General features: G+C 40.0%; 1 protein-coding gene across 3 annotated transcripts in view; it reads right to left on the bottom strand.

The window, feature by feature from the left end:
- mecom (MDS1 and EVI1 complex locus) overlaps nucleotides 1-15,355 on the bottom strand; it is a 127,196-nt gene extending 111,841 nt beyond the window's left edge. For all 3 annotated transcript variants that reach the window (XM_079480841.1, XM_079480843.1, XM_079480842.1), the window contains exon 1: nucleotides 15,085-15,355. In XM_079480841.1, coding sequence (XP_079336967.1) covers nucleotides 15,085-15,121 — 37 coding nt within the window. In that variant the 5' untranslated portion in view covers nucleotides 15,122-15,355. The remainder of the gene's footprint in view (nucleotides 1-15,084) is intronic.
- Between the last annotated feature and the right edge of the window lie 6,573 nt (nucleotides 15,356-21,928).

Genomic DNA, 21,928 nt, shown 5'->3' with positions numbered 1-21,928 from the left:
TGTAAAACAAAACTTTCTGGAAATGTTCCAGATACAATTTTTTAAAGAAAAGGTCAACCAGAAACAAAAAACGAAATGAACATTCCTTCGGTTTGGAATGGTATAAAGATGGCTAAAATTAATCCAATTCAAAACTGGGCCAGCCAGTTAGAGAGAGGTAAAGTAACTGTGTATTCACTGAACCCTGGCAAACCATAAACTCTGAACAAACAGAACAAGTCTTCTTATGAGGTGCATGTGTTTTATTAAGGTTTAAGAACTTAAAAACAATCAGAGAGGCATTCTGAGCCTAGGTTAAAGTCCTGGACTAGAGCCCATGAACACCAGGTCACCAATCCTTGACCTTTTGATCCGTTTTGAGCCTTGCTTGAAGAGAGAGAGAGAGAGAGGTCTGTCATACCCTAAAAAAGACAGACGGACGTCTCTCTCCACCTCCCTCATCCTTCTCGTCTTTTTTCCTTAAAAAGAAATGATCAGGCCTAAATATATTCATCTTTTTTCCCACCCGCGGTTGACCTCATCCCACACACCGACAACACATCAATGAATGTGGTGTTGAGTCCAGACAAATCAATGCACGCCAGAGTTCTCTGTAGCTTAGAAGATACACACACATTAATCACTAAACTATTAGGACCAAATCGCACACACGCTATTGAACAAAGCTATAATCATGTCACATCGCAGATCTGACATCCAGGCACCTGATGTCTTACACACGTACACCCACAAACACCCATCGGGTCATTTTTCTCCACATCCGCACGCCAACCAATCATCGAACGAGAATTTCGTAAATACCCACAATGCATTGGGGCCGGTGCCGTGAGCACGGGGAATACCTGTAATCCAATTTCCCCTCCTTTGCCTCCCTCGCCCACTCACTCTTTAAAGATTTACACTCGCGCAACGCTCCCTCACTCCTGATCAAATCACAGAGAAGAGAAATTACATTTCTATATAGCGTCGCACCGATCCAAACACTCCCATTTGCCGGATTAACGCTCCGGTCTGGGCGGAATTCTGAGTCGCAACGATCCGATTAAATGGCAACATCAAATAAAATAGCGAGGCGTGAGCAAAATATAATTCGCTCTTTCGTTTCTCATCGTCTTTGTTTTTCCCTTTCGTCTGCCTGACAATTTCGATAAGATTCGGTTTGCTGCGAGAAACGTAAAGGATAACATTTGGAATTAAGTTACGTACCTCTGAGACAAAACGGGCATGTTTTTGTGTTGCCTCATAGTCAATCTGGATTCAAAGAACAATCTTGATTTTAAAGTTTGGTGAGGAAAGTTTCTATAATTCTTTTAGGCAATCAGTCGTGATCTCTGTAGCTAAAAATGTACGACTTATGGCCAAGAACAGATTTATGAATGTGAGACCAGTTAAGATGAGGGAGTGCAAGATGAAGAGATAATGTGATATGGAGGGCTTGAGAGAGAAGATAGATCCAGTGGAAACCCTGATGTTCATAGTCAGTTCATCAAACTGAAAAGATCAAAGGTCACCGACATGAAGGCTTTGGAATCCCAGCAAATGTCATCTTCATCAAGGACAAACAGTAATTTCTTTAATAGACTAACAGTGGCTCAGCAAATCATTTTTTACGGCAAAAAATATAAATTAATTATACATTGCAACTGGAGAAAAGGAAATTATACTTTACAAAACTCGAGACCTTTTGCATTGTGACATTCTACACAATTTCTTCCCAAATGCTCATTCCTCTATTTAAACTGGACATTTTACTGTTTAATCTTATGAATCCTATTATTGTTAATTGTGATACCAAAGTCGAATTCAGGGTTGCCAGGCCTTGCAGGTTAGAAGGGTAAGGATTTTGTAAATCTGTTTTTGTAAATAAAGTTATTTATGAAAACAAACCATATGATTTTGAAGAAGACATTATTTTCATGCATAACAGGCTTTGTAAAATATTTATTTAGTTATAGCAGGGGCCATTGGGCTAGTTTCGTCACGCAGATCTGGCAACCATGTTCTCACGATTCACAGATTTTACGTACAATTACAAGCAGTGTAGACAGCATATATGGTAAATACTTGTCATTTATCTGTGATAAATCACATTCTTTATGTGTAAAAATACTAAGACGAAAAATGTAATATGAGTGAATAAAACAAGTTTATCTTTTATTATGTCCGGGAATAAAATACATCTGTACAAATTTACAGACCCGACAACCATTCAAGGGTTAAAGGGACAGTTCAGCCAAGAATAAAAATTCTGTCACATTTACTCACCCTCGAGTTGTTCTAAATCTGTATAAATGTCTTTTTTTATGAACACAGAGAAAGATATTTGGTAGAATGCTTATAACCAAACATAGTGGTAGCCAAAAGTGCCCCGGAACTGCTTGCTTCCCTACATTCTTCAAAATATCTTCTTTTGTGTTCAATAGGACGAAGACATTTACAAAGAAATGTATCCAACTATGGTAGTCAATAGTGGCCAAGACCTGTTTGGTTACAAGCATTCCTTCAAGTATCTTTGTCTGTGTTTGTCAGAACAAAGACATTTATACAGATTTGTAATAACTTGGCTTTGGTGAGTAATGATGACGGAATTTTCATTTTTGGGTGAAGTGTTCCTTTAAGACTGTTCACATCTAACCATAAGATGATTTTGCTTCGTATTAAAAGCTGAAGGGAAAGTGAATGTGCTTAAAAGTTATGAAAATATCACAATGCAAATAGGCTTCATTCATTTATAAACTACAAAATTATAATTTCTCATTTGACTTTGGACTTGGATATGTTTTTCCATGCCATCTTTGTAAATCTTACGTCATTCTTTCTCTCCGTCCAATTCCCTCTCTTTCCCTCTCAACGACACAGGATGGAATGCTTGAACGACGCAGCGGCCAAAACTTTTGTCAGGCCCATCAACAGGCCCCGGTTATATTCGGCTGATGTTGAGGGAACGCTGGCAGAGTGACATTCATTGGCATATGAAACATGATATCGTCCATAAAGTGTGCGGAATGTCTTCAGTTAATGCAACTCTGTCTGTCTTTTGGGAGTCATGTAAACATGGGAAGGTCCTAACTACCACGGGTCATTTCCAAAGTGGGCAGGACATTCTGAAACTATGGGTGCCACAGTTACCTGGTTTCCAAGAAGCATATTTTGATGGACAGCATTTCTAAAACAAAAAATTTTAAGCATAGTGTAAAATCACATACACACACATGCGCACAATAAGAGTCAGGTATTGAGAATTTATATGCGGACGGTCGTATTAATTTCTCCTGCAGCATTCTCAATCAAATTTGAGCGATAGGTTTTACGAGCATGTGTGTGCAGATGTGGGGCTAGTTTTACTGGCCTAAGTAAGTGTGTGTGTGAATCTGTGTATAGTTGTGTGAAGCTGTGCTCTACTTCTATCTGTGTGCACCTGACAACCTGTTTGTCAACTGCCCAGTGCTGACCTTCACATCCATAACACCAAACACACATACACATACAAAACGAGCAGATCCCTCTCCCTGCGGTTCTTACTTCTCTCTTTCTGTCATTGATCGCTGATGCGATTGGCTGCTCACGATGCTCAGTAATGACCTGCTGAATGCTCAGATTAAACTGTCAGCTGTCAGCGATTGATGGGCAAACTACGGTAACCCTCCAAACACACAAAAACACATACAAACACACCTGCAGCTGCTTGATGGGACCAGACAGGTGTGACGAAAAATTCATGAATACTGCTTTTACCACGTTTGGCCAATGCATGGTAAGTGGTAAGTGCTGTACATACTTAAAGTAACATTAAAAAATTTTAGAGACATTATTTTAAGGTCGAAAAACTACAGAGGTAGTACAACTCTTAAATGGAAAGATTCTACTGTCGCTGCAACCTGTGCAGCCTCAAAACAGCCATACTCTGTAAGTTCTGTGTTTGGGTCCGTACCATAGACTGTATAAAATATGGACGTAGTGTCCGTGACGTCACCCGTAGGTTTGTGAAGAGTAAAAACGAAGCCTAAAGTAGGCGGAGCCGGCCGTCGCCATTTTAGGAGCACGTCACTCCCACATCATTGAAAATGGGCAAAAAGGCGGGATGCGGTCGGAGCTGAGTCGCCTGGTTGCTGAAACCACTTGTTACTCAAGTGGCCATGCACCTAATTTGAGGAATTTTAAGGCTTAATATAATCTAAACGGATAATCTAAATTCACCCCCTAACAGTTGTTATAAAGAGCAAAATTATAGACCTATATAGACCAAAATAATTTTTTTCTACCAGGCTGTAAACATGTTTGTGCTGCAAAGTTGGCCATTTTGACATTGGGGTCAATGAGATTCTGCTCTGTTTTGGAGCCAGCCTCTAGCGGCCAGTTGATGAATTGCGGTTTTAGTCACCTCCGGGTTGGTTTCACAAGAGAGACCGAAAGATTACCCCTTGGTCTGTACTCACAGGCCCTCCCATCACCTGCCTGCTGAAGAGTGCGTTATGGTTTCCAAATAACGTTTCTGCATTCGCCGGATCCATCAGTTTAGTAAACAAATTAATTTGTACAGCGCTGCCCGCGGGGAAGCTTAGGCCTAGTCCACATGTACAAGGGTATTTTTATAAACGCAGTTATTCCTTCTTCGTTTAAATAAAAAAACTCGTCCACACGAAAACGCAAAAACATTCAATAAAGCGCTATCAAAAGCATGCCAAACCAACAGGTGAGCCTAACCATAAAGCTGTATTGACCAATCAGCAGCCTGGAATCTGACGTCAAAGGAGATAGCGGCACACATTCCATTTTACGCCCAATCTCTGTCTACACGACAACACTGAAACCGAAGTATCTAAAAAGCTTCACCCTGGCCGGAGTTTAAAAAAAACATTTGGTTTCAGTAACTGGGTACTGCGTTTGCGTGTGGACGAACGGCCAAACCATATAGAAAATATTAAAAAATGACAGCCAATTTCCCATAAAACGTATATTCTTTCATCATTCACCCATCCTTAAGTCATTCCACGCATGTAGGACTTTCTTCTACAGAACTCAAAAGAAGAGATTTTGAAGAATGTTGATGGCTAAACAACATTCGACTCCATTGACTTCCATTATATGGACACAAATCCTTCTTTTGTGTAACCCTGGAAAAAGCATTAAGACAAGAGGTTGAACGAACTATGACAAAACAAATTGTGTAAACTATGCCTTTACTTTATGTTCCGCAACGCAATAAAGCATTAAAAGTTGTGTATACTACTTTAAATACTATTACGTATTACTGAAATGAGGAACTGTTGATGCATTAATGTATTAGTCACTATACAGCTGAAGACAAGACGAGAGCAAAAAGTCTGCCAGCTTGTCTCCTGGCTTCAACCCTAAACTGTGTGTGTGCGCACTCTGTTGTGCTTGGCGGACACTTTACTTTATGTCAGCGTAGTATCTCTTTTCACTGACGAATGAGATGAGACGTCTCCCTCATTTTCCCAAACTCGACTCTCCCAGCCGTCCTCCACTCCTCCTACTCCCTCCCGGGAGGCCCGGACCAGACAGGGAGCTAAATTTAAACCGCAGCCCGGGCAGGGCACCAACAGAGCAGGGGAGATTTGATAGCTGCAAAGACATGTGAATCTCTAGAGATGCGGGCGCATGTGTGTGTGACTGTATGAGAGATGGACACCGAGATAAAATTCATTAGCTTCTCTGATGACCCGCTAAACACGAAGGTCCAAAGACCCTTGCAAATTCTCTCGCACACACGAAGGCGATCTAGGATTTATACAGCGTTGCTAGTGACCCAGCACATAGCAGGGTCCACTGACTTGATGTCTGTCTGACAGAGAGAAACTAGGCGGGGGCCCTAAGGAGTCAAACATCTGCTCTGTGGGGCCTAGGCTACAGGGAACAGTGAACTACTGTAAAACAGTGACTGTGTGACAAACGCATTTGTGCACACACACATACACTACTACACAAAAAAAGTAAAGCACTGTTCATATCCAGCCACACACAGTTCACAAATTAACAGAAGAAACATCAGAGAAGCATGTGTGTGTGTTTGTGGAAGACGAGTAGTGTGAAGACCGAGCTCCTGAAATTGTTAGAATAATATTTCTTCAGGGGGAGCGGAGATGCTAACACTAATCAAAACAGGACATCCTGCGGTCGAGTCTAAATCTCTCTCTCTTTTTCCATCACCTTTTCTCTCCCTCCCTCTCCTGGTGTCTTTATCCATCTCTCTCCAGGTTGTTTTCAGTTTGTTTGTAGATGAGTCACAATCTCAGGAAGTGTTGGGAACAGGGCTCATCAAAGCACGGAGCAAGAGCCAGATTCCTGGGCTGGGACCCGATTCCGGCCACTGGGAATCTTTGGAATGCCGCTGGGAGAGGAAGGGAATCTCTACTGTCTCTATTGTTCGGCCTCTTCCTCGGTCGGCGCGAGTATGCGCGCGTCTCATCTCCGGGTCGAAATGGAAAAGATCCGATTGCGATGCGGCACGTCCAAATTCCCCTTTGTAGGTAACATGAGTCTCACTAATCAGAGTTACCTTCCTTTGCTCTCGTTCTCTGACACACACGCTGGGAATCTCGATACGACCCGATATGACCTGGCAAAGAGTTGGAGAGGATCTCATTCGGACACAATGTTCCTTTAACACCATTCAATCTGATCTGCGGGGTTATAGATCAGAGTGCTTTAAAGCAAGTTCTCACTGGTGCGGACTGGCTAGCATCTAGAGGATAGTGAAGATTAAACAAACTATTACTTTTTTCACTGGAATAGGAAAATAAGAGAAAAATAGGGTCAGGAAAAAAGGTGAGCCAGACTCGAACCTGTATTTGTCATATGAGCACCACAGCTGAATGAAACTGCTAAGTCACGGCACTGAATAACTGAGACTGTTAAACAATGATTTGTTCAAATGAAATAGTGGTGACAGGAAAAGAGAGGAATCAATGTTTATTCCATCAAGTCATTGAATTTATAAATCAGCGCAGGTTAATGGGAGCAGTCCTCTGATGAACTTCCCCAGCATTGTTTAGTCAAGTGTGCAATAACGGCAGAAACTCTTATCTGCCCGCATTAAAAAAAGGCTACAAAGAATTGGCCGTGGTCTATCTGAAGAGTAAATATTTTCTCTACGCTCTAAAACGTCAAAGGCATTCATATGAATTAATAAATTACTGTGTGTTCTCCTTCACTCACATTCGCTCTTGTTTTAAAATGTAGGGGAAAAGTCATTAGAAAGTCAAAACTGTATCTGAGACACAAAGAGAGTGTTTATGTGTGCGCGTAATTGAGATGAAAGGTGTGTTTAAACGTCCCTTTGTCTTTCCTGTTCCCTGACCTTCTCGAACACAACATGGACTTACACTTCTCTCACTTGAGTTCATCACAAACGAGAGAGAAAGAGAGAAAGAGATACCCACACCCAATGGATATCACACTATGCTGGAACATTAGGATTGGGACTTTCTGGAGAAGTGAGGCAGTTATCGGCCTGCTCACAAAGCAATTGTTGACTTATTCCGGTTGATGGCTGTGATCCAGACAAGCTATGAGAGAGCCAACCCCTGCCAAAAATTACTAACACAACTGCTACAGGCACACACTCTCTCTCTAACACACACACACACACTATAGAATATTATTATGTATATACATATACAACATAAACAAACGTCATGTGGCCCAAAGTTAACTTCTGGTAGACCTCCAAATATGCCCAGCTCTTGCCAGGTCCAGAAGGGTGGGCTAGCAAATATCCTGGGTGGGCAATGGGCATATAGGCCTACCACACATAGCCACAGAAAAAAATAAAGAGAACTTTGAAAAGGTATTTTCAGTTCTTCTGATAAGAATGTGTTTTGGTAAAATGTGTGTTTCTGTGAACTTCTGACAAATTTTAAATATAAATATTGTTTTAATTGCATATATTTGGAGAAAATGAACTGGAGAAAACCGGTCAAAACAACAGAAAAGTAGCTCAGCATTTTTTTTACTTAAATATCGCAAAGAAAACAAGTTCATATTTAGTTTTAAACAACACAAAACTAATGTTTCTTTATGTATTAAGAAAAGGTAAAACAATATGTTATATGAAATATCCCTGATTTTTAATGAGTTTCTTTAAGTCTTTCATATTACTGTTGGGTGACTTTGTCACTCTTGAGGTTTGCTTTTGTTGGAATTCTACAAACACTGCAATATATGACTGCAATGCATGCAGAAATTATTTATGATTTTATAAATATAGAATATATCAATATATAAATAAATACATTTAAATAAATATATTGATATATATTAAACGTAAAATAAATTGCAATACAACCAAACACAGACATGAAGATAACTTTGGGCCAGACCTGTCAGAGAGAGAAAGGTTTCCTCAGATGCACACATCTGGCCCGAAGTTAACTTGTTAGGCTATATATAGCTGCAGAAAAAAATTAAGAGACCATTTCTGATTTTAAAATGTGCTGGTTGTCGGTAAGGTGTTTACAGGCAAATTACCTTGATCTTCTGTGACCCACAAACAATATTTTTGCCAAATTCCAAATACAATTATTGTTCCTAACTTTCATAAATGTACATGAATTTAGGAAAAGTAAATAAGTATTTTTTTCCATGTGATAACCTGGATTTTTATTACATAAAATTAATGTGTCTTGTCATGCTGTCAGTCTTTCACATTGCTGTTGAATGACTATGTCACACAGGTTTGATTCTTTTTAAATACAAGAAACACTGGACAGGAATAGCCACAATACATCTTAAAATGCACATTTGAAATGAAAATTTGGAATGGTCTCAAAATTTTAGCTGCAGCTGTATATATTCTACACGCACGGTTTATTTGTCTACTTTCCATACACTGTAGTTCTATCTCCTTACTTCCAGAATGGTATTAAACATGTGGGAGAAAGCAATCACAAAACATTTCACAAAAGGCGATCTCTCCTAATCCATGGAAAACTGGACAATTGTGAGACAAACATACTCCATACCACTCCACAGCTCCCAGACACATGCATATAAAAACACAATGCAGGTAACTCTCAGGAATACTGATTCCATCTAAACACACACACACTTGCATTCACACAGACAATGGATGAATGGGAGGTCCCCGTTCAACCAACAAGCAGACAAATAAAGTCAACAGCATGCACACCCATTAATAAAAGTGTAATTTACACACACGCATACTCGCGGTACAAAAATATGCTTCGTTTTTGGGACCATACTATGCAGATAATGACCTCAACCTTGGCACACGCCCTGGGCAGACTGTCGACAGCACACTGGTGAGCCTTTGTGTGTGCGTGTGTTTGTGTGTGCCCGTGTATGTGCTCATATCTTAATCAGAGACGGTTTGACCTTAGGATTGAGGGCAGGGAGAATTTTACTCATTGTTCTGCGCTGGTACTGGTTTCCCTGCGGTAAACACTACCGAAAGGTTCCCAGGCTTCACAAACGCACAAACACGCACACACTATACCCATTATGTCCAGTCGGCACCCAGGCTGCACGTCTCGACCCGTGCTCTCATTCGGACTCTCTTTCACACACCTATACACACAAACACACATTAATTCTGTACAAACATTTAACTCGGGGGGACACACCCTTGAGGGCCGCCAGGCACCACAAACAGAATCTGATTATGATTTACCTGCTTCTTCCTGCAGAACTACAGCATGTTGATGGTCTGACTTGTTCACGGTGGTTATGCAGTTTTGAGTATGAAAAGGTTTAGGTTTATAAGTTTCAGCATCTCCTTATTGTACAAACACCTAATGTACACAGAGACTCAGATGTAGGCCACCGTCTTGACCTAGTACATAACCATACAGGCACCACCCAGAATACCCTAACAACCAAACAGCAATGCATAAACAACCACGGCAAACACCTTAGCAAACACACAATAATGCCCAGGGTGTCACCCAGAATGGCACTGTGATAACATGCATGGGTCGGACCCACTTCGCATTTATTTATATTCTAAATAAATACATCTAGTTTCCATCAATGTTGAAATAATCCTTCTAGAGCTGTGAGTGAGAACTAACTTGTGAAAAGGCTTCTCCAAAGACGAGTCAAGTCAAGACCAGTCAAACAGTGACATCTGATGGTTTCGGGGGTGTTGGCTTGACACTGACTTATTACGTGTGTCCTGAAGTCTGCGCACTGTTTGATTCACACTGACTTCAGTCATGCCTGAGGGTGAGTAAACTGATTCAAGGCCTGTCGCTGGGGAATAAACGTGGCTGGACCCAGAGAACAACAACCCCATAATTCCCAGTGGACATAAATGACATAACCATCAGTCACACCAATCAAATCTCCAAATAAACATCCTTACGACCTGACCCCTGACCAATCAGAGCAGAAGACAAATAAACTGTTGACCTGGCCGTTTCAATTCACTCTCAGTATAAGCAGACACTCGTTGAGTCATTAAGAGAGAGAGAGAGAGAGAGAGAGGAGAGAGAGAGAGAGAGAGAGAGAGAGAGAGAGAGAGAGAGAGAGAGAGAGAGAGAGAGAGAGAGAGAGAGAGAGAGAGAGAGAGAGAGAGAGAGAGAGAGAGAGAGAGAGAGAGAGAGAGAGAGAGAGAGAGAGAGAGAGAGAGAGAGAGAGAGAGAGAGAGAGAGAGAGAGAGAGATGTAGTATTATAGGGGTGTTGATGGATGAGGGTAACTGTGTTATTGTCATTTACACCCAACTCCTTCCTCTCTCACATATACAAATAACCACAGAAACCGCTTTTCGCCACAGTCTTTCTGACGCTCTCACGCACAATTTTAAGAATCATAAATAAATACACAAGCACACGCTTGGCTTTCATAATCTCATCCCATTCTCTTCTCTGCCAGATAAAATCGCACACAAACAGATAAGAGGTTAATTTCCCAGGACATAAGCAGACCTCTCGGCTAAACCCAGCGGCTTCTGGCTAATCAATCAATCCTTTGAGAACACGCGATCAATCATGATCAAAACCCACAGTGGCTCGCAACTCTCTCAATCTTGCACTCTCACACACGCAGATGCACACACTCAATGCCCGGGAACACCACCCTTGTTTCAGAGTGACCCTATTACAGCCCACTGTTTTACCCATAATTAACTCATCTGTCACTCTGACTGTGTCCCCAAAACAAAAATTAAAGTGTTTCAGAAATTAGCTGAGCACACACTCTGTGATCTTTGTGGACTGGACATGCACGCAGTCCAAGAGACTGGAGGAATTTCTATGTCGAGTCTCCACGGGGAAACATCACGAAAACTTTGTAGTAAATCATGCCAGGGGAAGGAGAAAAGCAAATATTTGCTCAAGTGGAAAAAAATGGAGACATTAATATAGTTGATTAAGTCTGTGGAGTGCAGACGGATATAAAGATATTGTGTCTGTCTTTCTTTCACGGTCAAGCATAAAAAATGTGTTATGGTCAGACATGGTTCACACAATCAACGTACATTACATTTATGCTTTTTAAACGACAGTATTTCAATCAGCACGTATGTGTCTGGGACTCGAACCCATAAACTTTGCCCTGCTAACGCAATGCTCATCCCAATCTCCTGGCCATTCATGGGGTTCACTCTCGCTTCTATAAGCGGTCCGATCCGTTTAACCCGTTTTGAATAAGCGCGATAATGGACGCGGGATGGAGCAGCACGGCCCATTGCACAATGCAGAATATAACGCGCGCACAGCTGACAGGCGGAGAGAATGCGCAAACGCAAAGCTTATTCTCACGCGCTTCACTCACGCGGAATGTCACATTGTTAAATGTAGAAGTCCGTCTTTTTTCCTTTTGCTGAGTTGACCCGTTTCTCCGTTGTTTGGACATTTTCACGGTGAAGCGAGTCGCATCAAAGTCGAAACAAAAGACGTGGCGTGAAACCGATGGACCTTGTGGAGACGCGAATAAGAGCCAAACACACAATCGAAAGTCTTGCTAAACATGTGCTGCTTATCAAATGCATTTATCATCAAAAAGAATAATCAGATACTAGGACATAGGCTACATAAAAAAAATATGTCTGAGCGTAAAAAATACACTTATATAAAAGATAAAAGTCTATTTACTGAAGTAACTATTTTGATTTGCAAGGGAAAAAACGCAGCTCTTTCAACTTGTGATTTGATCCTCATTTGATGCACTGATCATAATAATAGGCCTATTAATAATTAAACCATACAAAAAATATTATCTACAGTCTATAATATTTTTAAGTTCATTAAAGTATTCAACGTGTGTATTGAACATATTATGATATATAATTTAATGATGAAGGTATTTAAACGTGCCAACGCAATTACGCTTATAAGCTCTTAATGCCCATGTGGACACTCTTTAGTTTGGTATCGACTTACTGTGCATTGTGAATCTTGATATGTAAATATCTTTATGTATGCTCATATGGTGTCATTTTAGCTCATTCGCCGTAAACAGGCAACTTCATGCAGAGGGATATGTGACAGTTGGCGCTGCATATATATTATAGACAATTTAAGACTGTTGGACCTGCAGGTGAAATGTCCGGCACCGCTGGCCAAATCCACAAAACATGTCGTGCACACACACACACTTACTAAACGACTGACTTTTATTACCTTTACAGCCCTCGCACGCGCGCTTGCGGCTGGGGTGCTGTGTGGTGAGCAAGCGGCAGAGGCCACACGGAACGGAGAGGGCTTCTTTCTTTTTTGAGGAACGTGAGCCTGTGGCCATTCAGACTCGAACTGAACGCGTTTTACCGGCAGACGGTCCAGTTATGAGGAGTCTGGGAATTTAAATATTCAATGTTGACACAGTGCGGGGACTGGCGTGGGGCCAGAGTGGACAGTGTCCCGCGGGAGAGTTGCGGTTCTCGCCATCCAGAACATTCTCCCCCTTTGACTTAATATCTAGACATTTTCTTAAATCTTGGATAAATAATTTTAAATGCATCCTTGTCAATTATTCAGCTATTCTCAGATAGTAAATAATAATCTCGAGCGCTCTAGGAGAGGGCGAGAAGGTCTGTAACCTTAGTCTGACCTCTAACCAAACCAATTTATTATAAGAAATGCGTGTGTTTATTTGTTTATCTGTCGTCCAGCCTGTTATGACGCGGTGGTCTGTTGCTGTGAAATTAGTTTCTTCATGTGGTGCAGAGGTTTCTGCTACTGTGAATATAAGGACAAAGTTACCACAGATTTCCTCAGAAAAAAACAGACGGTTGACTCCCTTTTGATTTACACTAACAGCTGAAAACTATAAGAGTTATTCATTTATACAATTACCAGTAGGTGTGTTATTCCTATTAAATATTCACGACTTAAATTACATTTGAGCAGCTTATATTGTTACTACTCCAGGTTGATGTCTATTGATGTCAGTGCATTAAGTAACACGACTTCCAAGTGGTCTGCGATTGAAATATAATAGGAAAAACCAAGCGCCTGTAAGTGTGGAGCTATTGGTGATGATTTATGTACTATGAATATCAAAGTTAAACGATACCCGAGTAAAAGTTATGAGTTTGTTGCGAGACATAAAAAATCGAATATGGGACTGTGATGTGTACCCCACCTGGTGCAAAATAACAATAAAGAATTGCAATTGCATTGGTCTGGTACGCGCACGTGAGTGCGTGTTTGACAAGTTGCTGCTGTGCGCAGAAAAATCTCTCACTGTACAATGGTAGGGCATAGGGCTCCAGAAGCAGTTTATTGAACGGATAAGACCCGCCTGACCCCTGTTTTTGTCCAGACGGGGCGCGCAGTGTCTAGCCCATCATGCTGCTGTCGACAGGAAAGGAAACAATAATTCAAAAGCAAAATGATCCTTGTTTTCGACCCAACCTCTTACGAACTTTATTAAATAAATGCCACTGTCTATTAATTTTTAACAAATACAAAAATATACAGTTTCGAACACTTTTAGATAAAACGTTGTTGCATGTTAACGCAACAAATAAATAAAAGTATTACTATTTATTCTTTAAACTGTGCCTAATATATAGTATTTATAATTGGTTTCCTACTGTGTGCGCTTAAAACAAGAATTTAAGCGCTGCACGCACGGCGAGAAATGAACGTAAAGCCTGTGGAATATTTGCATGGATCTCCGCAGCGCGGACCACAATGAGAGTTTATTGGAAAACAGCAGAAGGGAAAATTGCTCAAATCAGAGAGTCAGCAGCCTACTGCGCTAGAGGGGGCCGAATTATTCACAGACCTGAGCGAAATACATTCGTTCCGAATAATTCCAGCGAGGAGGGGAACAACTTCCCACTTACCACTTGATGTTCAGTTTCTGCGTTTGTGTTACGGCGTGGCAAAACACACACGCATTGAACGTCAACTTAAACAAGCGCCAAAGGCAACCCGTAATCAAAAGCTAAGATTACAGTCCACCGTTTTAAGTGCCATTACAAACAAAAACATTTCTCCGGGCTGTACGTACCGAAACACAAATTCATAACGGGATTTGATCACTTGTTGCACAACCAGCGTCGACGATTACGCAGAAAAAGGGTACGACGTTAACGCACACAAATCAAATATACTTAAAAGCATTTCTGACACAGTTCTGTTCATTTGGAATATATGCAATTCATTGAAATGCCAACCGTGCGCCAGTTGTAGGCTACCTGTTTCCATTTAAAAGCGTGCCTCCGTATTTGCCTTTCTGTTGTCGACTATGGGGAAGCTGTCTTTTCAAAGTCGCGGCTGCAAATTGATGTGACCGCATCCTCAAAACCTCGTTCTGACAGCGTTGTTTTGTCGAACTATCTTATAGCACCATAGCGATCCGTACTTGAATGCAAAACGCGATTACAACACGCGAATCTTAAAGTTTTTGAGGCACGCGCAACTTTTGTCACTTTCGAATCTCGCTTCACAAAGTCCACGAGCGTGCTACGGTTCGCGTATAGTTCGTCTTTAACTGTTACAAACTCAAATTCGCTGAAACCGTCGAGCTGACACGGAATGTTCGTAGTGCTGTCCGTAGCGGTTTCATATCAAAATGTGTATACTTTATAAGCAGCGTAGCATGTACAAGATGGCAGTTTGAAAAGGGCTAAAAAAGGAGATGTTGCACCTACCCGTGGTCAGTTTCCTTGCCCTGCCTTTGGACCTCATGATACCCGTCGTTTGGCGTAGCTTTGCCGGAATTTTTCTCGAATCTTTTCCTCCTTTTTCTTTTTCCTCTGTCCTTTTTCTCTGTGATTCTCAATCCCAGACACACTATCTCTCCAGCATTGTCAGTTTAGACACCTTCGCACATGCGCACACCCCCGAGCTGCCAGCATCGCCAAAAAAGTTTGGAGCGATTCATCACCCAAGTATTACAGATCTTGTCAGATTGCAACAGCCAGCGAGATCCCTCTCGTGTCAGATCTTCAGAGATCAGTGGGCGCGGGACGGGGCCATTCGCGACCTCCGGGTCCACGAGGAACCGGAGACATTAATTATAATGAAGCAGTCCCGAGCGTTCAAAGCGCCCCGTCTTTGCGCTTTAAATGAAGACGCATTAATCACTGTTCAGCTAAATGACTATTGTAAAACGTTTTCATTAAACGTTTTATCCTGTTTAATTGAGATCTGACTATCGTTATGAATTTTTGAAATTATTCAAAAAAGAAGGGAAAAACTTTCACTTCTCCCCTCCTCCTTCAGTCCGTGGGCAGTCGGCACCGGGGGCAGCCCGTATGATTTTTTTGAGCAACAGACTGACAATTATTAATCTATGAAGTTCTCCACGAATTGAGCTGCACTCAAACAGCTACTTCCACTTTACTTCATTAATTAATTAGCTACATTAATTAATTATTTTCCGATGCCTACTATCCAGGATTAATAACGTTTATGTTTTTGCCCCACTGCACAAATATTTATGAACTTTCTTTGTTAATGTAAAACAAACAGTGACACTTACTGTTGTGCCTTTGGGTCTCATATGTTATAGTGCTCATCAAAATTAAATAAATTAGATCTAGATTGATCATACAACCAGGAAGGTAGCCTTTTGGATACAGTATCTTTTTTATTTTCTTTTGCCTTATGTTGTTATTTGTTTTAAAGAGGGGTGAGAATTTGGGAAACTCATGGGTCATTAATTTAATTGCCCATTAATTAGAAGCGCGTGACATCATTTTGACCTTGCCCATGAACCTTTTAAAGGGTCGCGTTCCACTCGCTTGGGGTATTGATTATTAGCTATTTCTAAAACGGGTCCAAATAATCTGACATCATTCTGCATACAAATGAGCAGTGCAGGGCAAACAACAAACCCCACATTTTTAAGATGCGAAATGACCAGCTCTCAAGCAAAAAAAAACACTTATACGACCACAAAAATACCTCCTCGAAGAGACATCATATGTCATAACACTAACGGAAATATTTCGTCTCGCTGCAAATATGTTAAAGGCTTTCATGTCAAATTGAATGATCCATTAAAACAGTTCATGAGATGACAATTATTTATTTGTTTGATTTACGAGAAATACAAAGACAATCTATAATTTAAAGTCAGCTGTTTTAAATCCAGGGAAAGTGCAATGCTCTGGTAAAATTGTCATATGGAAGGGTTTTAGGAAAATCTTTTTCTGCATTATTACAAAGACATCCATATTTATAATCTTTACAGAAAAATTATCTTTAATTGCTCAGCAAGAAACAATTCAATCGGAGCTTGTGAGAGTAAAAATAAGCACCCATAAAATAATCTGATGACAAACAAATAGAAAAAATAATGATTGGGTAATCCATTCGTCTATTTAGAGCATTGTATTGAAATTGTACCATCCATCTGCAGAGCTATACCCTGCTTTCCCATTAGTCTAAACGGACAGCGTTTTCATCCGTTCGCTGCACACAGTACATATTTTATTATAATACTTTGACCTCGTCGGCCGGAGATGGCGTATAGCTGGCGCACCGGAGTGGGCATCAGTCAAGACACCGTAGGCTGTAATTATTGAAAATTAATTGAGGCCAGAACCCTTTTGGAAACGTGGCTAAATTATTAGTTTGTCTTGGCCATCAAAAAGTGAGGATGCAGTTTACCTTATGTGATTATTACACCAACCCAATTAATGCTTTGCTCTCTCCTGTCGTTAGATCGAAAGCACGCAGAGGTCGATGCCATGATTCTGTATGATGGTAAAAAGGGGAGGGAAGGGTTAAGATAAAAACATAATTTGTAAAGTAAGGGGCTCTCGAGCCAGACTGAAAGTGAAATGGTAGCCGCGGGCACAAGGAAATTACCGCGCGCCCGCGTGACCTTTGCGCGAGGTAATCAATCAAGTGATCAACAGGGATATTTATCAATGCTCCATCCTGTCTGCCGCTCGTCAAACCTCAAATCAACACACCGCATATGAAAGAGGAAGGGAAAGAATAGGGTAAATAATTTGTATAACACGTGAAAGATTATAATAAAGTGGCCAATAAACTAAGGGATCAAGAACTATTAGATCTAAATATATTTAACTGCACTGTAACTTAAAATTTTAACTCAATCGAACAGACACAAATCGAATTTTAAATGAATAAATCGAATTCTCAATAATACAAAAATATTTTTTACAAGCGGGGAAAGGCAAACAAAACAGAAAATATGCTGAGAAGGGTAAACATTGTATTAATTCACTTACGCTCGTAAAAACTCCTCGGTCACTTAATCAATATAAATATATTGGCATCATTTATCGACATCATTTTCATTTGCAAATTCATATTGCTAGTAGCTTTGCACATAAAATACTCGGTGAGAAGCAGGAAGAGAGCTGGTAAACATGAGGTAGGGAAACCAGCGGTGTCCCATCAAGTACTGCCCCTCCGAGGAGACGCGCGTAACGGGAAACCGAAGGCACACGGGCGCATTCTCCACATCCGCGGAGACCCTGCCAACGACTCGCTCTGCCCAGCCTCTCCGCTTCAAACCAGCGGAAACATTCCGTAACCACAGGCTTCACGGCAGAGAGAGGATAGAGCAGAGAGCAACAAACAGTAGACTTAACATGTTTGCTATCTATCTATCTATCTATCTATCTATCTATCTATCTATCTATCTATCTATCTATCTATCTATCTATCTATCTATCTATCCATCTATCCATCTATCATCTATCCATCCATCCATCCATCCATCCAGCAATCCTGGCAAGATATATAAACCTAGTCTTTGCTTGGCAAAATACATTTATACATGCGGTGGTGGTCCACGTCCAACAGCAACAATGTTTGATTACTGTAAAATCATTGGCGATTATAAAAATGCTTTAATACAACAGCGTTAATAGTATTACAACAATCTCAAATAGTTTAAAAGCCTCCGACATGTCAACTGTTATAATATATAATGGGGCCAAAGTTGATCCAAACGAATGTCAGTAACAAATTTCTAACAACGTCGAAATGTTTAGTGTATTTATACTAAGACATTTATCTCGTCGTGTGCGTGAAACCCGCGTTGATAATCCAGGCAAGCACAGAACAAAAGAGCTCCGCATAGAAACACTTTGGATATGACGTGCTAGCGGACGTTAAACAGGCATCGAATAAATCTCCGTGTATAACGAGACCCAAGCCACAAGGCGCTGATTGTGGAGGGAAAGGGGGAAAAACTCTCATTAACTCCGCTGCGGGGAAAGATATTGTGCTGATCTAGCATGTCATAAAGTTACATCACTATCCCATATAATAAATCTGATTCATTCATATGTTCTGTCTCGCTCCCTTTAGCTGAAAAGGTATTTAGTAATTGAAGTGTTTGCAATGCCAAGACTGAATTTTATGCACTCACAACAACACGAGAGCAAATGAGTGACTACACTATTATGTGTTAGAACCACGCAAACAATACGTAGCATATACATCAATAATCGTTATGCAAATTGATGCATTGTTTTTCTTTCTTTCTTATTTTAAAATATTTTATTTATAGCAGATCATGCATAAGGAAAAAGCTGTTAGTCTGGTGATGCAGACTGTTTATAAATGCAGCATGTAGGCAAATCTACTAATAACGTCCGGTACAGAGTATACATTGCGCAGGTGGTTACATAAAACTTTAACATTTAAATCCATAAATGTAGGCCTACTAGAAGTTTCGACATTAATAAAAAGCACTTACGAAGACAACTGTTGTAAAACAATAGACATTCTATTAAAGTAAGGTGTATGAGTTAATTTATAAGTAAACACACAAAACATTTTTAGTGCGCGCTGATAAGCAATTTACTTTCAAATAACAAATATTTACTATAAACAGTACCACAAAATGAATGAGCATTTTTCTGACTCTGCAAAGGCTCCAACTACCTAACACGAAGAATTCTTGGAGGTTCACTGCCATCTAGTGTCAAATAAACAGACATGTACATAAAGAGAATATAACAAAAACATAATTATCCATGTTTTGTCATTGTTTGTTTTAATACGTCATAATGCACTACAAGGTTCGTGCCCGCATCGGTTTGCTCTTAATCAGCGTGAATTAAGATAAATGAGTAGAACCAACTGTTGCATCTCCCATATCCCTGTAAAGTCTGACAGGACCACGAAGATTGACAGCTATCGGAGGAGAATCGTCAGCTTGCAGCTGCTTTTCCCGGCAACTGACTATCAACGAGGATTACGATGCGCGCTCGAGACAATATGTGGACGTTTTTATGACCCTGAGGGCGGGCTTGCCGACTTTATGGGCAGCAGTTTATCCTTAAGCACGCACACACGATGCTCATCCACTCCCACAACACCAGCGCGAAGAGCTGACGAGAAATCGATCCGGACAGCCGAACAGAATTATTTATCGACCATTCCAGTAAAATGGACAGATAGTTCCCGGTTGTGTCTTTCTTATAAACGGGAAAAGTTTTTTTTACAAAACAAATGTACTTAATTTATTTGTCAATTCTCATCGGTTCAACTGACTTAGTCTAGAGGTCAAGAAAAATATGTGTCCGAAATACTAACAATGCCCTATCCTGACGCTAGTGCCCTTCAAACTGACTTCATAAAGACAAAGTAAAACTACTACAAAAATGTACAATAAAAACAAAATCAATGGGTCCTACTGAATTTCACATGTCATATACATCTGACACTTTACTGAACTCTTTGTAAGTGGCTTTGTTTAAAAGCGTCTGCTAAATGACTAAATGTAAATGCATTGGGTTGTATTGTACTGCACACTTTAAATGAGTAGTTAACCTTCAAAATGAAAATTCTGTCATCATGAACACTTCCTATTGTCACCCAAACCGTGATAATATTAAAAAAAAGTTGGTAACAGAACAGCACAGCATCCCCATTCATTTCTATTGTAACCAATGCAAGTGAATGGGGGTGCTGTTAACAACGTTCTTTAAAATATCTTCTTTTGTGATCTGCAGAAGAAAATAAGTCCTACGGGTGTGAAATGACAAGAGGGTGAGTAAATGATGACAGAATTTTCATTTTGAAGGTGAACTTCTCCTTTAAAGGGATATTCCAACCAAAAATGAAAATTCTGTAATAATTGTCTCGCCCTAAAGTTTTTCCAAACATGTATACATTTTTTTGTTCTGCTAAACATCTGCATTTAGGCATTTGGCAGACGCTTTTATCCAAAGCGACTTACATTGCCTTATCATATACATTTTACATAGGTATCTGCAATCCCCTGGGATCCAACCCACAACCTTGCAATGCTACCACTGAGCAACAGGAAAGGAACACAAAGGAAGATATTTGGAAGAACGTCAGTAACCAAACCGATCTCATCCCCATGCACCGCCATATAAGGAAAAATAATTCATATGGTAGTAAATGGAGAATGAGATCAGTTTGGTTCTATTTTAGGAATTTTAGGTCTTATTTTGGAAATATTGAAAACGAACAATGTGGTCAAGTTGGGGGACTTTTTGCACCGAATAACGTACATTTAGTTACAAACAAGGTAGTTACTCAGCCTCTAGTGTGGACTTTACGTTCACATTTAAGAAAAAAACCTACGAATGGCTGGTGCAACCCTACCCAGGTGTTCACTTTCGTTTGGAACGGCCCTAGAAATGGCGTCCCTTTCGCGACGGGCCCTTCAAGTGCACATAAATGCCCATGATTTGAGAGGGGAAAACTGATCTGAAAAGAAGCGCAATTTTCCGCTTTGTAGTTCAGAAACCTCACAACGGTGAAAGTGCAACAAAATGAAAATAAATAACTTGGTCAAATTTGATTTTATTATTACAAATTCATTATTTCTGATGCGCTTGTATATATAAATGCTCACACCATGGAAAAACACGTTTAGAAATGTCATTTGCGATATGGCTCTTTGCGATCACGGTGTCCTTAAGGGAGCGCTCCTTTGAATGAACTAGGGATTATTTCAAATTAAGAGTTTGTTTCTAAAATGAGATAATTCCGATTAAAACAATTTTCAAAATAATGTTTTTTATCATGTATACATGTTTTCGTTGTGTTTTATTGTGTTAGTTAGCTGTATTTTGTGAAGAAACTGCAGAAAATAATCCAGTTCACAAAAATAAACAGCTATATTAATTTAATAAAATCTGTGTTTTTTAGTAGGACATGTTTAAAAAAATCTATAAAAAATCCAACAGTTCACACGTTTTTTAATGAAAATAAATGAGTATGTAACTAACAAATTATATTTTTATATACCCTTAATATTTTGGTGAAATATAATAGACATATTTGAAGATTATTTACTAAATCATTAAGTAAATCCTATAAACAGACTTTGTATTTAACATCAACTAAATAAATTGAGTAAAATTCGCGGCTAAAGTGATCACGTGCGCATCACGTTTACGTGCTTTCCTCAGCAACAAGTCTACCAGCCATCTGCACTTATGTTTGTAATACTTTATCAAATAGTTAAATATTAAGCATTTACTATCAATCGTTTTTGTATTTTACTTCAGTTAAAAAAAGGAT

Source organism: Barbatula barbatula, assembly GCF_947034865.1.
Source record: "Barbatula barbatula genome assembly, chromosome: 19".
Lineage (NCBI taxonomy): Eukaryota > Metazoa > Chordata > Actinopteri > Cypriniformes > Nemacheilidae > Barbatula > Barbatula barbatula.
This window is presented reverse-complemented; position numbering and strand designations above follow the sequence as displayed.